We start from the raw sequence: 15,759 nt of genomic DNA, 5'->3' as shown, positions 1-15,759 counted from the left end.
TTGAGATTTGGCTACATTATAGTAAAAAAAAAAGACTGGCAAAAAAATAGCTAAGAAATAAACCTTGTCAAAAGATAGAGTCTACACAAATTTTACCTCTAAAAGCATCTTAATGATTCCTTACACATGCAAAGATGTTCAACTTAAAACAAACTGGAGTAAGTTTAGGCATACTGCATCATTTCAGAAACTGCACAGAAAAGGCAGCATATTCTATTATTTGCAGGGACTAAAATTATTCAAGAGAAATGAAAACAAATGAATATAAGTAGTAAGGCAAGTTGATGTTGTTCAGCCTGGGAATGATGAGGCTTCAGCATGATCTTACTGTGGCCTTTCTATATAAAAAGTGGGCTTATAAGAAAAGTGAATAAACTGTTTACCAAGGCCAGCTGTGGCAGTGCAAGGAGTCATGGTTTTAAACTGAAAGAGGGTATATTTAGTGCAGGCATAAAGAAGCAACATTTTTATGATGAGAGTGGTGAGACACTGGAAGGTGTTTGCCCACGGAAGTGGTGGACTCGTCCCTGTAAACACTCCAGGCCAGGCTGGATAGAGATTAGAGCATCAGGGTCTAGTACAGGTCCCTATCTGTGGTTGGGGGGCAGGGGTACAACCATATGATCTCGAAAGGCCCCATCCAACCCAAACATTTCCATAATTCCATAGAGACAGCACTGAAAGCAGCTTCCACTTGTATGAATCTAAGCATGCCTAAAGAACAGAAGTCTATGGATAGCAAATGGCTATCCATACACTGTGTAAGCTGGCATTAGTTACAGCTCTTGACAGAGCTTAACTTTTGCCATGAGAGATTCAGCTGGCAAATGCACCACAATCAACTCCTGCAAGTCACTAAGCTGTAGTATTCCACAACCTCTGAATGAAACATCAGCTCTATCAATGCTAGCAACATTTGAAGGCTACAAATATAACCCAAGTGTGCAATTGCAGATCATCTTTTTTTTCCCCAAAATCACTTGTTAAGAAGTTACACATGACAGCACAGGGGTCAGCATGGCTGAGCTACCTGAGCAGGGGAGTTCCCACTGCACCTGCTGAAGCCCTCTGAGCCAGCATAAGGCTGCAGAAGGAAGTCACATGTGCTACTTCCACATGTGCACCTGTACTGTGATCCAGCAATATCAGCACTCAGACTGAAAAAAATAACTCTCTTGGTCTCATTTGAGATCTTAGATGAGAAAAAAAACCCAAAAAAATCCCCAAAAAACAGTCTGTTAAAATACATGATATTTTGTGTTACAGCCAAATGCCAGTTCATCTGTAAGGCCTGCTTCTGGCATGACCAGCAAGCAAACATTAACAGGAAGGCATACACTGGATAGTGCCTAACTCCAAATCTTACAACTCGCTCACAGGTTCCCTTTTTTTCTTAAAAAACATACTAAGTTGTGAAAAAGGCAGAAAGTAGATGACCAAAACTGATCTAAAGCTTAAGAACACATTTTAAAGTACAGCAAAAGCAATGTTCATTTTTCACCTCAGTGTAAACAGAGGAGTATGACAGCACAGTACAAGAAGCAGAAAGGAGCTACTCAAACCTACAGAACCAAGGATGAGATAACCACACTGTAACTGACATGCTAAAAGACCATTTCAGGCACGACTTGGAAAAGGAAGACCCAATGACCAGCTCTTACTGAAAGTTCTTGGAGCTTTTCTCTGACCCTCTGAAAGTTAGCTCCTACCCTACTCCACATTTTTGTGGATGCCCCATCCCTGGAAGTATTCAAGGCCAGGTTGGACGGAGTTGTAGCAAGCTGGCCTAGTCAAACATGTCCCTTGCCATGGCATGAGGATTGCTACTCAGATCTTTACTGTCCCTTCCAAATCAGGCCATTCTGTAATTCTATGTTTTGCCCCAACTAACGGAAATAAACAGTGCTCCAGGACCTAAGCAGTATTTTAATATTCATTTTAAAAGACACTGAAGTTCAAAACATGCTTTAAAGAAACCACGAAGGAAAATTAAATATCGGAGCAAGAGGAAGAGCATGAACCTGCGGAGGTGAGGAGTGCAACTACCAAGCCCTTGGAAAAGCAGCAAGAGCAACAAGGCTCAGGGAAACACTGGCCCCTAGTGCTGGCATTTTAGCATTTCATTCACTGCAGGATTAGCATTCCAAATAAGTTGTCTGATACCTACTTTCTCCTTCTAAAATTAAGAGCACTGCAATTTGCATGGAGTGCATGTTTTCATCCTTTTTTCAGGCTGTGCCCCTACAGGTTTCAGTGAGCCCTACACTGTGCGTACAACAGCCTTCAAAAACCCTGAACTTGACTGCTGTATGAAAAAGAACACATCCCTTCATGCCCTAGTACATCAGAACTTGGTGCAACACAACAATTTACATATATTATCAAGTTACAACAGCCTTACATAAAACAAAGATTTTAAAAAGGTGTGAAAAAAGGGGTTAAGTAAAATTATTTTTTTAATCTGGAAACTCATCTCAGATTTACAGATTAAAACCATGCACTGAATGGGTTACCATCTAAGAACACCTTTTCAGTTTCTGATCTACGAAATTAACAATTTATTTCATTGTACAAAGACAAATTCCACTAGAAAATACACAGGTAAGGCAATCTGCATCTGATCATCGAAGATGTATATTTTACCTTTTCAATAATCTCATAGCACTCTTCCAGCTTCTGAGTTCTGTCTTTCAGAACCGTACTGGATTCATTGTAGACATTCAACCACTCTCTGTAAGATTTCTCTGACAGATCAGCATAAGCAATGCACAACGTCCTTAGACCTACAAAACAGAAGACAGCCATTACCCACAATAAAAATACATTGAGTATCATTGAATCATTCATATGTAAAGAATGCCAAATTCTAGCCCTCACACTGGAACAACAAGAGCTTCTAACACATAACTGTTAAACTCTCTATTCCACAAAATACCCCTGTACACTTCTTAAAGCACTTGGATTTCCACAAATGTAAACCACAAGTCCGGTTCATTTTGGCCCCTAATGCTGATGCAAATCAAGAGCATTAGACAAAAACACTCTGGTTTCACATTAAGTATGAAAGCAAGCTTGCCTTTCATGTATTTTTTTAAAAAGATCATGTTAAAGAATGGGTTACATACTGTGATTAGTGATACTCTTAGTCAAACATCCTGCACAGCCTGTGCTTTCTTTTTAGTAAAAATAATGGGAGTTATGCACAATATAGTGAAGAGGGTCCATGAAGTATGAAAACCAATTAACTACACCAATGGCAAAACTTAACAGAGAACTAATGATTTCTTTTTTCATCACAATTTAAGCAAAAATGAGTGGGTGACATAAAATATAAAATTCCAGTACTGGGAACATGGGAATCTGCAACAAAAACGAAGTGTTTAAAAGCTGACTGGTATTTTCAGATTTTGGAAGAAAAATACTGGTTCATGGTTTTACTATAACTCGAGTGTCCTATGCTATGGCAGAGAGGGAACAAAGCCCAGTGCTTCCCTGTGAACAGAGATGTTACATCAGTCCAAGGCCTTACAGACCATTTCAGATCATCTTTGATTCCTCAGTCTACCAGGCTGCTCAGCATCTTCAGGCTGTCACTCTGCTTTGTAAAGCCAGAGACACTGGCATCCAACTTCTACCCTGGTAAAAAAATCTCCAGCTCCAAAGTAATTGAGTTATTCTGGGCAATACAACTCATGCTCTTTCCTTTCTCACAGACACACAGAACACCATCTTTTACTTCCAAACTCCACTTCCCTACTGAAATCACAGAAGTCAGACAAAAACCCCCTTAACAGTTCAAGTCAACCAACAGTGGTTAATTTGCTGATAACACACCCCACCTTAATTTATCTTCACAATCATCTTAGTTGACACCACAGAGCTTAGACAATGCAGAAAATGCTGCAAATAATTTCAGAAACTGAATTCTCATGGCATGCTGTTTCTCTTACCTTCTGTTGCGAAGTATTCAAGATGGCACAGTGTTTGTTCCATATACTGGGAATCTTTTGAAAGCCTCTCAAAAATTACATTATCCTATTAAAACCAAATTCATTACAACAGAGTAAGTCTACATATGAAGTTGCCATTTATGCATTTACAAGCTCAAAAAAAACAACTTGAATGGACTTGCTAATATCAAAACCAAAAGTGTATTTACAATATATTTGGGGTTTAGAGAACTGATTTATCTGGATTGCACCCAGAGGCAGAGACACTGCATCCACTTAAGTAACAGGGACAGAAGTAAACTCTGCTGTCCTCCCCTCTTTCCATAAAGAGGTCCTCATTACTGGGCAGTACCAAACACTTCTCTATAAATTACTAAGCAAATATATTGACTTTCAGACAACACAAATCTCTTGTCTTATTCAGTATATACAGCAGTCCAGTGCAGTAGAGTTCCCAGCAATCCTTTCTAGAAAAGATTCCCATTGATGTTAAAAAACAAAAGGCAGAAACACTGATCATGTTCTACCACAACATTCTCTCAGAAACAACTCTCTTTCTGCAGCAGCTTTCTTTGTCAGGAAATCAAAGGACAATTGAAAAGGCACAGCTAACATCTGAAATAAAAATATAGCATCACCTACATATCTAGAATCTCTGCATTTTATTTATAACTACCAGAACAAGTTCTACAAACACATGTAATACAGAAACCCTACTCAGACATCTGCTCTTAAGCTAATTAAACAGACCTACATCTAGTGCTGATTAGAGACAGGCAAACAAATCTAATTATTATGGAAGCAACAGGACAGAGGATGACTACTAGAACATGGAACAGTTAATGCAGAATAGTCAGCTAACTTACTGTTCATATGAGTGGCAGATGCAGTACATTAGTGCATCTAGGTCTGCTCATACAGAAAACGGCAAGAAATTTTGTACAACAAACTCTCCTGTTCTCAATCCCATCGAGTATCACACTCCAAAGAATGGTGTGAATTCAGGCACAGCATGAGGAAGCAAGTTGCAAGTCTGTGTGGTCCTATTAGACATACAACTGTGAACTACCACATAATGGCAGCAGGCTTAATTCACTTCCACCACACCAGCATGAAGCCAGCACATCTTTATCAAATCAGGGGAGGTAAATGGAAACAACAGAGTAGTGAACACTGACTTATCTGTCATGACAAATTCAAGTAAACCAGATCCTCACAGAGGTCAGTAGGAGTTCTTTCCTGTTGCAAAAAGCCAGCTCCATCATTTTCCACTGAAATTAGAACCACTCTTTGCCTGTGGATAATGCTAGTTTTGGAGCCTTTGTACTGTGCTAAGTTATTGCTCTTGTCAGTGAAGACAGAAGCACAACATGGTACAAGTCGTGATGACAAAGAACAGCAGGTGCAGAGATGCAAGAAAGCCAGATCAAGAGCCAAGCTCTTGAGAACAAATTTTACTGTTATAAATTCAGACAAATGCTGGACTCCAGCTCCTGAACTCCTGCTGCACAGCTGGGTGAAGCCCTGGCTTTGCAGTAAGGGTACTGCTCCCATTAGTTTCAGGATTTCAACTGGGTAGCAGAAAGCCTAGCAGTCTTCCAGCCTGCAAAAAGAGTCAGAGCAGGAATGACAGCTCTCTTAAATCACTTGGCCCTAAACAGAAAGCCAACAGGTATTATGTATGAGACATGAAATGTCAGCATCAGCCACAGCTGTTGAAACAATAACTGGCAGTGTTCTCCATTAGGCAGTATAATTACTTACAGCCCCTTTGCAGTAGAGACGTAGCTGTCCTGCCGGAGTTCGAACAATCACTGACATTCTCTTCCTGTTGCTATTGAAAGAAAAATATTTGCTTTCATTAGTCAAAGTGGTAAAGAGTAATTCCTGTTCTAGCCAGTGAATTTTCTCAGATGTGTTTCGTGCATCTGAGATTAAATGGGATATAACAGCAGTAACTTAAGATCCCACAACCCTTGACCACAAGGAGATATATTAAATTGCACATTTCCAGTTTCAGCCCTATGTGTCCCATTGGCAAGCATTCCAGACTTATACCCAAATGCAAGCAAGAATTTGAAAAAGAGCAAGATAGTATAAAATTGTCTTGAAAGAAAGGGAGTCACATTTATTCTCATTATTCTCTCCCAGTTTTTCCTTATTCCTCAAGCAAAATTGCTTTGGGGATTCTAAAAATGGAATCATTAAGGCTGATTACATCTTTATTATAGGCACAATACACATTGCAATAACCATCCATTGACAAAGGCAGTTACTTAACTCCCTAACTCAAAAGAAAGCAGAAACATCATAGAAAGAAATCATGGTATAGAGTAGTTTTTGGCCTCTATCAGTTCTTTTTATTGGTCTAATCAGATCCACACAGCTGGAATTAAGTAGAAGGAAGTCAGACACCCCCCCCCCCCCCCCCCGAGCAAGGAAAGGACAGTCAAGTTTGGCATATACCTTAAAAAAACAAATGTAGACAGTAGCATAGTGTACACCAACATTTAACGAAGAAAGGCAGGCAAGGATAATTTTTTAAAGAAATTCTGATGTTGTACTTATCAATCTCTCCTTCAAAAGAGTCACTGGAAAAAACCCACATTTTCCAAGAGGCAGAGGTAAACCAATGAACTCTCATCAAGGGAACCCTAAGAACATGTGGTTTCATATGAATCTTTTCCTTAGCAAGAGGACTAACTTGGAAGCATCCTCCTTCCTCATTACATTTTTACCAACATGTACAAACAGTGTAGAGTAATCCTCCTTCTCCTCTTGAGGTTGCTTTGAAAAATGTAGTCACTTTTCAGAACTGAAGAATCATGTGTACTAAAGTAAACTCTTGGCATATATCATCAGACAAAACAAATCCTTTCTGAGGCTTTCTGAAGAGGTGTTGGAAGGACAGCAGTTACCTGTGCCCAAAATTTCTGCAACAACCCAATGACACTGGAAAACTTCTGCATGCTTTTTGAAAACTGATTACAGGAACTCCCTCAGGGGTCAGGTGGGAAGGTGCTACACTAAAGAGAACACACACAGCTTTTTTTCTGCTGTGTGCAAGCTGTGGCTATTCCTGCCTACAGACACCAGAGTTCTGGTCAACTTCAGTTTTACATAGTCCTTCAGAGTACAACCAGCCAACTCAAAGACAGCAGAGAACAAGAGTTCAAGGCTTTAATCCCCAGCAATAGTAGAAAATAAACAACAGAAAAAAGGAATGCTAACTAGCACCATCCAAACTGGCATAACTTTATCAACTGACAAAGAGAAAGGATCTTGTTATTTCCAGTCATTTAGGGACCTGATTCATCAAAGCTTCTTTCTACCCAAGCAATCTCATCCTAATGAGCCTGACAAATTAGGAGTGCTTGTAATGTTTATATTTTCACAGCTGGCACAGTTCCTAAGAAGAGGCACTTTCAGGTGTAGTTTCCATCTACTCAAAAAGTAATTTGCAGAAGCACTATTAAAGTGCAATCTCAAAGTATGTTCTTTAAGTGGACAAGCGACAAATCAGGATATCCATGAGTCACAGCAAGACGCTTACAGGCCAACAACTTCTCAATAAAACGAACAGAGCTGCAGGGGCAGGAGAACATTTTATAATCACATGCTAAAAGCCACCAGTTTGCAATTCATTCACAGTACATCAGAAGTAAGATGAAGGGGCAGGACAAAAATTAATTACCTACCTGGAAAACTCCAGCACATTAAGAATTTCAAAGGTTTTCTCCTTCCCCAGCTACAAATGAAAAACGAAAGAGTGTGCTATTATAAGTAGAGTTTACATTACATTCTTACACGTGCATACACGCAGGCTGATCAGGCCTCTTCATCTCCCATCCCAGTATAAATAAATGTAGCAATGGCTCCCTCTGCCGGTTAAAGGATGCAGAGCCCTCTTTATTGAAATTAATTCAACATCCTGTATTGTGGCATCCTTCATTTACTATTGCTACTGGTTAAAGGATGCAGAGCCCTGTTTAACGAAATTAATTCAACATCCTGTATTGTGGCATCTTTCATTTACTACTGCTGCAGCATTACAAGGAGTTAATATCCTTTTTGATTAGGCACTCTCTGAAAGCTAAGCTGCATATTTAGTTCTCAACAGCCATCAACTAAGAGACATATTAGAGGTCAAAGGCATTTTTTGCAAGTTAAAATAAGCATGCCCTCCAGGCTTAGTGTTACAATAACTTTTGACTGACCTCTCTTAGTATTTCTTTTATTTGAATTCACAAAAATATTACCTATATTTTTCTAAGACAGAAGATTAACCAAGGAGAAATTCCTGTTATCACCAGCAACACTCTGCTAGGGCTGAGCAAGAACAACCTAAAGCAGGAGAAAGATTTTAAAACACCTGCCATTCCTGTTGTATAATGCACAGAAGGAGCAGTAGGAGTTACCAGAGTTACAGAACTCCAGTGGTATTTGTAACATGCAGTTAAAGAAAGTGCTGCAGTAAAATCTAGCTGTAGTATAGCCATGTCCAAGGTACATATCAACTCAGGAACATCCCCAAGATTAAAAAGCACCTCCAAACTATTTTCTATATGCTGCCACTGATGTAGGCAATCAGGAGAGACAGGAATCTCAGAGAGTGACAGCTTTTATTACTGGCTATAGATTAACAATGCCCACAGCTTCATATTATGAGTATGCAATCAGGCCAGGTAGGCCTGGCTGTTCATGTAGAGGAGAGAAGCATTTAGATAGCTGTAGATGACACTTTTCATCCTAAGCTCTTCCCCTTCAACTAAAAAGCAGTTTGAGAATTTGTAGAAAGTTTGTCACAAGTCCTAGAAGATATGTTTCAAGTGCTTAGCTTGGCATTGTACCAAGAAATTTGAAATGGAACACACTTGAGAGGAAGGATAGAAAAAAATTAATCTTTCTTAATAAGCCCCCTACTAGTTGCATCTGTGTAAATCTGGAGCCACTTTAGCTTAGCAACTTGAGTCTGAATGTGGCCCTATGAGTCTGAGGCTGCTTGTGTCAACTGCAATCCATTAACTATGCACCCCTGCATACACAGCTTGTCGAGCAGATACATCTTCTACTGAAGTTCTTACTCAGAAGAAAGAAATCAAACACTTACAAGAACAGCAACCATTAAACATAAGTCAGAAAACCTCCCAGAGACATGAATTTCCTTCCAATGTGAGTGTTCCCATCTGTGCTTCCTGGATAAGGGAAATATTTTTCAGGTACAACTACTGTCCCATGTAAGTCTGCAACTTCCTATGGCCCATTCCACATAGAGGGGCAAAGGACTTGGCATCTTCAAATAGATCAAGACAACTTTTCTCAGTATACATAAGCCTTTAGCATGTAGGATCCTACAGGCCCTCGAAAAGGGCCCTTACAGGGGCCAGAGAGGACATCCTTATGCTCTGCAGGATCTTGGCAGCCTGTGCCATGCACATCCACCACTTACCGCATCAATGATAACAGAATGGGGAGTCCGTCCCGTGAAGACATAACCAAGTTTTTTTGCTCCTTTCACTAATGCTCCTTCATCTGCCAAAACAAACAAACAAAACTGCTTGAATTTAACCTGGTATGTTAAAGAGGCCTTCAAAACCCATACTTTTGGCAGACTGCCAGAACAGAACCCCCTTTCCCATGTACTCCCATTCACAGGGATGTTAGAGTAGTTCTGCTCACCCTTTCACAAAAACATTCAGCATGTTAGTCCTACAAAGGCCCAGCAATACCAACTACACAAAAGTGGTACTCAATCTGTATAAAACATCCTGTAACTACTAAAGCATTGAACTCTATTCTTGTGGAAGTGCCATACTTGTACACATGAAGAAGGGGAATTACCTGTTCTGAAAACAAGATCAAAGCTCTGCTACTTTAAATTCCTACAACATGCATTTAATCCATTTTCTGCTGTGAAAGCACTAAGTTCAGGTACTACATAAATACAGAACTGTTTTCTAGAGACTCTACTGGACAGTGTTATTAAGAGTTCAACTAACAGAGCTGCAATCAGAGCCAACACCTGGCTCCCACAGATAATTACAGAGCCTCCTCAGGGAGCGAGTGCCATGGAGCACAACCACCATATGGGTGGATTTAGTGCCTAAGCACTAAAATTCAAGCAATCCTCACATCTCTACAGCTCCCTTAGTCTCCTCACAGTTCATTACACGGACCAGAACTTCCTCACATGAGCTCTTCATCCTACTTTTCAGACCCTCTTAAGACATAAATAAGAAATGATACTATTTCACCATGCAATACATAACTACAGCAATTCTAGAAAGATCTTCACTAACAGAGATAAATTCCATGGACAGCAATATTCCCTTATCTGGCCCCACCTAGCTCTGTCTATGCTAGCTGAAAGGAGTAAAAAAAATGAAGGGCAGGCCTGAATACCACCAAGACTGTGAAAGTTTTGGTTGCATTGTGTCATGTATCAGCACTTGATAGTGTCTTATCTTGCTCTGAGCATGCTAGATCAAGAAAGACAGTTTGTAGTCATGCCAATAAAGTAACTGCTTATGCAGAAACAAATCATTACTTCCTACACACTCAATGTCTTTTACTTTCATCCCTGCAGAAAGAATAGATGGTCTCATGAGAGCAGAAGGGATCCTTAGCCCAGCCTATCTCTAAATAAACATCATTGACTATGTGGTTTTGTAGGAGGCATTCAGAAAATGTGTGTACTGATTAGAGAAGATGTCAGATCTACTGTTAGCATCGTGGGGGACATTTTGCTTTCAATATCAATGACCTTTGGAATTATCTAGAAGTTTATGGACCTTTCTTCCATCTACTTCTATTCCTTCAACTCATTCCCTTCCCTCCTGAAAAAGAAGGCAACAACCAACCTGGAGAAGAGGCCTGGTAGATGATTGTATTTCCTTGTCTCTCAGGAACAACAGTATGACACACGGCCAGCAGTGTGAGGAACTCCTGTATATGCACAGCTGTGGGCTAGACAGGACACCAGGAGAGTGAGGTTTATCACTGAACACAGACTGAAGAACCTGTTCACTGAACTAAGATGATATCCTATGTACCACAGACAAAAAAAAAAAAAAACCCAGCACATATTCTGATCTCCATTTATAGCAGCTGTTTTGACCAAAGAACATCAAGACAGCTCAGGGTCAGCATTGATGAACTGGAGAGCTAATGATAAAGATCTCATTTAAGTTGCAGAGAGTTGAGAAGCCAGAGTATTTCCCCACCCCCCAAACATAAAAGTATTTACTTCTTGAGCACCCCAAGCTTCATATAGGCAAAGACATCTGCCAAAAGATGATGACAGTCTAGAATCAAGGAATGCTGCCAATGGCAGCTTCCAACAGATTGATAGCAACCACACCAGAGTTAAACTTGCTGCAACTGCGTCCTTAGTGATGAAGATCCTGAGAGCAGCTGAGAGCAGCTGAACAGCCAGTAGAAGACAACATCATGTGTCCTTCCAAAGGAATACAGCACTCAGCCAAGCATAAAATTAATCTACAGTCGCTACACATTCAGCATCACAAGTACATGCAACATAAACCATTGCTCCAAAGTGCTTAAACAGACACCAGGTCTGCAACTCGGCAAAGATGCTCTGGCACTTAAATTCAGACCTCTGAATTCAGCCAACTGTGGCTGCAACCTTTAATGATGTGAAATTAAGTCCCTCATCCCATTCTTCCCTCCTTTCCATCCCTGCCTCCAGCACAAGATTTACAGTCTCATGCAGTCAGGAAGAGCACTCAGATGCCCAGCTCACCTGGCTCACTAATTCATCCACAACTCACACAGATCTTTAAGATGCTTGGCTGAAACAGCTGAAATGAGCCCATAATTCTCCTTCTCCAACTCTGCTATATCCCTAACATCCACAGGTGGTAGCATCAGTCTTACATCACAACAGCCATTTGCTCAGTGACTCAGATACCAACTAGGCAGTAGTACCTTTGCAGAAGGCCCTACTTGACTTCGCAAACCTTAAAAACATTTTGCGTATAAAAATATCATCTAGGTTTCAAATCTTTCATTAGCACAGGATAGGCACTAGCAATATGAAGGTTTAATTAGTAGGAAGCAAACTACTATGAAAGCCACAAAACCATGTCAGCTGGCAAACACTTTGGCAACATGTGCAAACAAAGTAAGCATTGACCAGAAAGCAATATAATAAAAAGATTGATGATCCAAGCCCTATACTCTTGTTTTACTTCATGCATTTTGCCATGAATATTTTCAAAGTAACTGCTTCACACAGGACCTTTACCTTTCCATACTGAATTGTACAGTCACATGTCACTACAACAAGAGTTGTTGCTTTTGACATGCTGAGGAGCAGAGGCTGTGCTCAGGAAAATGAACATATATTTATACACTATTACCTAAGTCCACAGCACATTACAGCTAAGAGGTTACTGCTGTTCCATCATTTCCAGTCAAATTAATGAAACTTTTATCTCCATGTCAAAAGGCACAGCCTGACAGATTCTCATTTCAGCATCTGTTGCTGCAGACCTCTGATGTCCATCTTACACTTTTATCACCTAGCCCCTTAACAAACTTTCATAGTATGTGTTCTATCAGTGGAAACAACCTGGCTCCAGTAGTGACATGGATTTTAGTCCTTCCTAAGTAGGTATTTATGCTTTCAAGCCAGCAACATAATTTGCTGCTGTCTTAGAATTTTCACAGCCCACAATGTACTACAGGCAATCTTCCAATTCTGTTGCAACAGACCACCAGAGGCCCAGCTTATCACAACAGCTCCTCCACACAGCTGTCATTTGTTTCCCTTCTACATTGTTCCAGCACTGACAATATTTATTGCACAGACATGAATCAGGGTAGAGCATTCAAATTCCTGCTTTGGACCTGTGAACAGAAAATCTGTTAATGGCCTCTGTGGCAACACATCCCTTCCAATATGCTGAGTTGAATCCCAGCACAGGACAGAAGTCCCACAGCTTAACCAATTCTGCTTTATTACTTATTTTCCTTTACCAAATCTCTGGCATCTCAGTAGTCAAATTCTTACTGATGGTTTCTGTGAGATGTTTCTTGCCCATTTGTGTGGTAAGGTCAGCCTTATTTCTTCCTGCTCCACTTTTTAGTTCTCTATTTATGTATAGTAGGAACAAAGTTTGTATATTTTAATCTCTTAGTCAGTCCACATGTAGTTCTCATTTTAAGTGACTTCTTCCTTTATTTTCCTCCTTGTGTCCCAACAACTCTGGGTAAAAGACATTGCTTCTTCCCTTGTTTTCTTGCTTTTGGGGGTTTTTTTCCCCAAAATCCAGGAAAAAAACTAGTGCACAAACATCCACACAAGCAATATACTTCACTGGGTGAATTATTTTGTTTGTTGCCCCTACCAGCTGAGCACCACATCGTAATGGTCTCCTACTTCTGGAAGCAGCTTCTGAATTGTTACCTACAAAGTACTATCCTCAGCGAAAGCAAAGGCTAGCTATCTAGTAGGCACAGCACTGTCCATTAACAAGCAGACCACTGTCAGAAAACAAGTTTTCATCCCTTCATGGTTCCCATATATAGAGGAACAAAACACTGAGACAAGCCTCAGACTTTTGGGAGCAAACTGCACCATGCAGAGCTTCATATGTGCATGTGTCACACATGTCCTTATCTGGACTCTTCACTGTGAAGACAAATTACTTTTCTCAACTGTTCAGATAAAATTCCAAGGAATTTGCATGTGAAGTTGCAGATATCTTTCATCTTTTCTTTAAGATCTTTTATCAGATCAGTGCCTCCATTCACAGTAAGTCCTGATGAGCAGGACTGACAGTTGTTTGAGCAAATGGCCTAGAAATGGCCAGTGGGATATCAAAGCACAATCTAACAACCTGAGCTTATTACTTTGCATGTAAGTGGCATATTCTACCAAGGACAACTGTGAAAATGCTTATGTACTTAATTACTTAAGGAGAATTATGACTCATCATCTTAAAAAGATATGAGCTTCCTACCATTCAGTTCACTAAAATATCTGGAGAGCAGAGCAAGGATCCAGCCATGTTGAGCATCTCCAGACCAGTGAAGTTGGCAGGACTGGAAGAGACCAAGACACTTCAGGCACAGACTGAGAGAAGACATTAACCAGCTTTTGAATATCAAGAGAGCTAAATGCAAGTTTATCTTGTCCAAAACCAATGAGATATGACCTATAATTAAAGATACTGCCTTGTACTTGAACAAAAGTACCGAAGTCCCACGCACAGAACAAAAGCAGATAAGAGAAAAATATATCTCGCCAAGCTCCAGCAATTTAATTGTGAGCTATAAAATGATGTGTTTGGACAGTTTTCCAGCAATCTGAACTAGAGCCTCCCATAGGCTTTCATCACCTGAACATGTTTTTTCCCCCTACTGTATTTCAAATCCCAGTTTTTCATCCCAGTTAGCCGTGACATGTTTTTCTGGTTCTGCTTTCCTATGGAATGAGGAATCAGCTGATGATAGCTGTCATCTCAACAAAGCTTGATGGGATAATAGCCTCAGTTCCCACACACTACACAAGAATAAGCAGACGTGTTGGTGAGGTCTAAACAAACTCTTTCAGTGTGGTAAAGGCTCAATGTGAGCACAACAGTTGTCTGCTCTGCCTGACCAACTGCTGAAGTACCCATCACATGTACTCAGTGAACCATTCATGCATCTGCAGCTATACCATGTTTGCTGCTTCCTGGCCAAGAGATAATTTGGAGGCCACTGTAGGAAGTTCACACTCAAATTGAAACTCGCAGAGGAAGTTCAGAGAGAATCCTGGCAGATACAGAAATCTAGATTGAGAACCAAAGTCTATTAGATCCTTCATTTCTTGACCTCCTTCCCTGCTCTCCTACCATCAGAGTAAAACCTAACTCCACATCACACAGGCTTGCATCTTTGTGCTGAATTCATTCATGGATATTTCCTTATTAGACTAAGAGTTTATGCCATTTTCTCTACAAAAACAAGACAGTATCATATACTTGGTACAGCTGCACAGTTCATCCAACAGAAGCCGATACAAAGAAAAAGCACAGGCAGACAAAGCTAGGTACTTTCTTCCACATTAAAATGCCAGAGCAGCCAAGAGAAACCTCCACAGGTTTTCAAGACAAGTTATTTTTCCAGGAACAATTCCTACAGGGCAATAATTCTTTAAATGTTGCTCAGAAGTGGACTTGGCTATCAGTCAGCCCTTACACACCAGTGACCCAGAAGAGCTATGAAATTTAGAGGTGATGCAGGATGCTAAAAATCTTCCTAGCAGATGGAAGATAGTCTCATGAGTACAAGTACATAATTTTTTATTTTCAATCTTGAAAGAAAATTACTTGGCACTGAGACAATTCTAAACTAACACTTGTGACTGAACTGGAAAAAAAAAAAATCTTCAAGACCAGAGCCATGAACACTTAATGAGAGTAAGAGATCACACTTCCAGCTTCAGCTACAAAAGGGCAAATGTTTAGAGATAATTAATTGCCCAAGTACAGCACCACATAACTTCACTAGACAGCTTACGCTAGAACACTCCAGTTTTTCACCACAGTTCACTAAATGAGTAGAAACTGACAGACACCTGCAGCTATTAATCAGATTACCAAGATAATATAGTTTTTTAGACAGAAACAGTTTATGCATCTCAGCAGCTGACCTAATGCAAAAAAAAATAGAAAGACCCTTCCCTCTACCACTATCCTGGAATTCAGCCCTCCGCTCACTCATATACAAAATACAAATACATAGACAAATATACCCGAACATGCTCAGCAAACTGTCATAAGCAGTCCTTGCATTCCCA

At 40.2% G+C, this 15,759-nt stretch overlaps 1 protein-coding gene across 1 annotated transcript in view; it reads right to left on the bottom strand.

The window, feature by feature from the left end:
• Positions 1–15,759, bottom strand: part of ATP8A2 (ATPase phospholipid transporting 8A2) — a gene marked incomplete at its 5' end in the record, with an annotated part of 312,234 nt that overhangs the window by 224,078 nt on the left and 72,397 nt on the right. The window contains 6 exons of the mRNA XM_079298009.1: positions 2,644–2,783; positions 3,951–4,035; positions 5,715–5,784; positions 7,649–7,698; positions 9,400–9,482; positions 10,811–10,916. Coding sequence (XP_079154135.1) covers positions 2,644–2,783; positions 3,951–4,035; positions 5,715–5,784; positions 7,649–7,698; positions 9,400–9,482; positions 10,811–10,916 — 534 coding nt within the window. The remainder of the gene's footprint in view (positions 1–2,643; positions 2,784–3,950; positions 4,036–5,714; positions 5,785–7,648; positions 7,699–9,399; positions 9,483–10,810; positions 10,917–15,759) is intronic.

Source organism: Erithacus rubecula (genome assembly GCF_903797595.1).
Source record: "Erithacus rubecula genome assembly, chromosome: 1".
NCBI classification, from domain to species: Eukaryota; Metazoa; Chordata; class Aves; order Passeriformes; family Muscicapidae; genus Erithacus; species Erithacus rubecula.
This window is presented reverse-complemented; position numbering and strand designations above follow the sequence as displayed.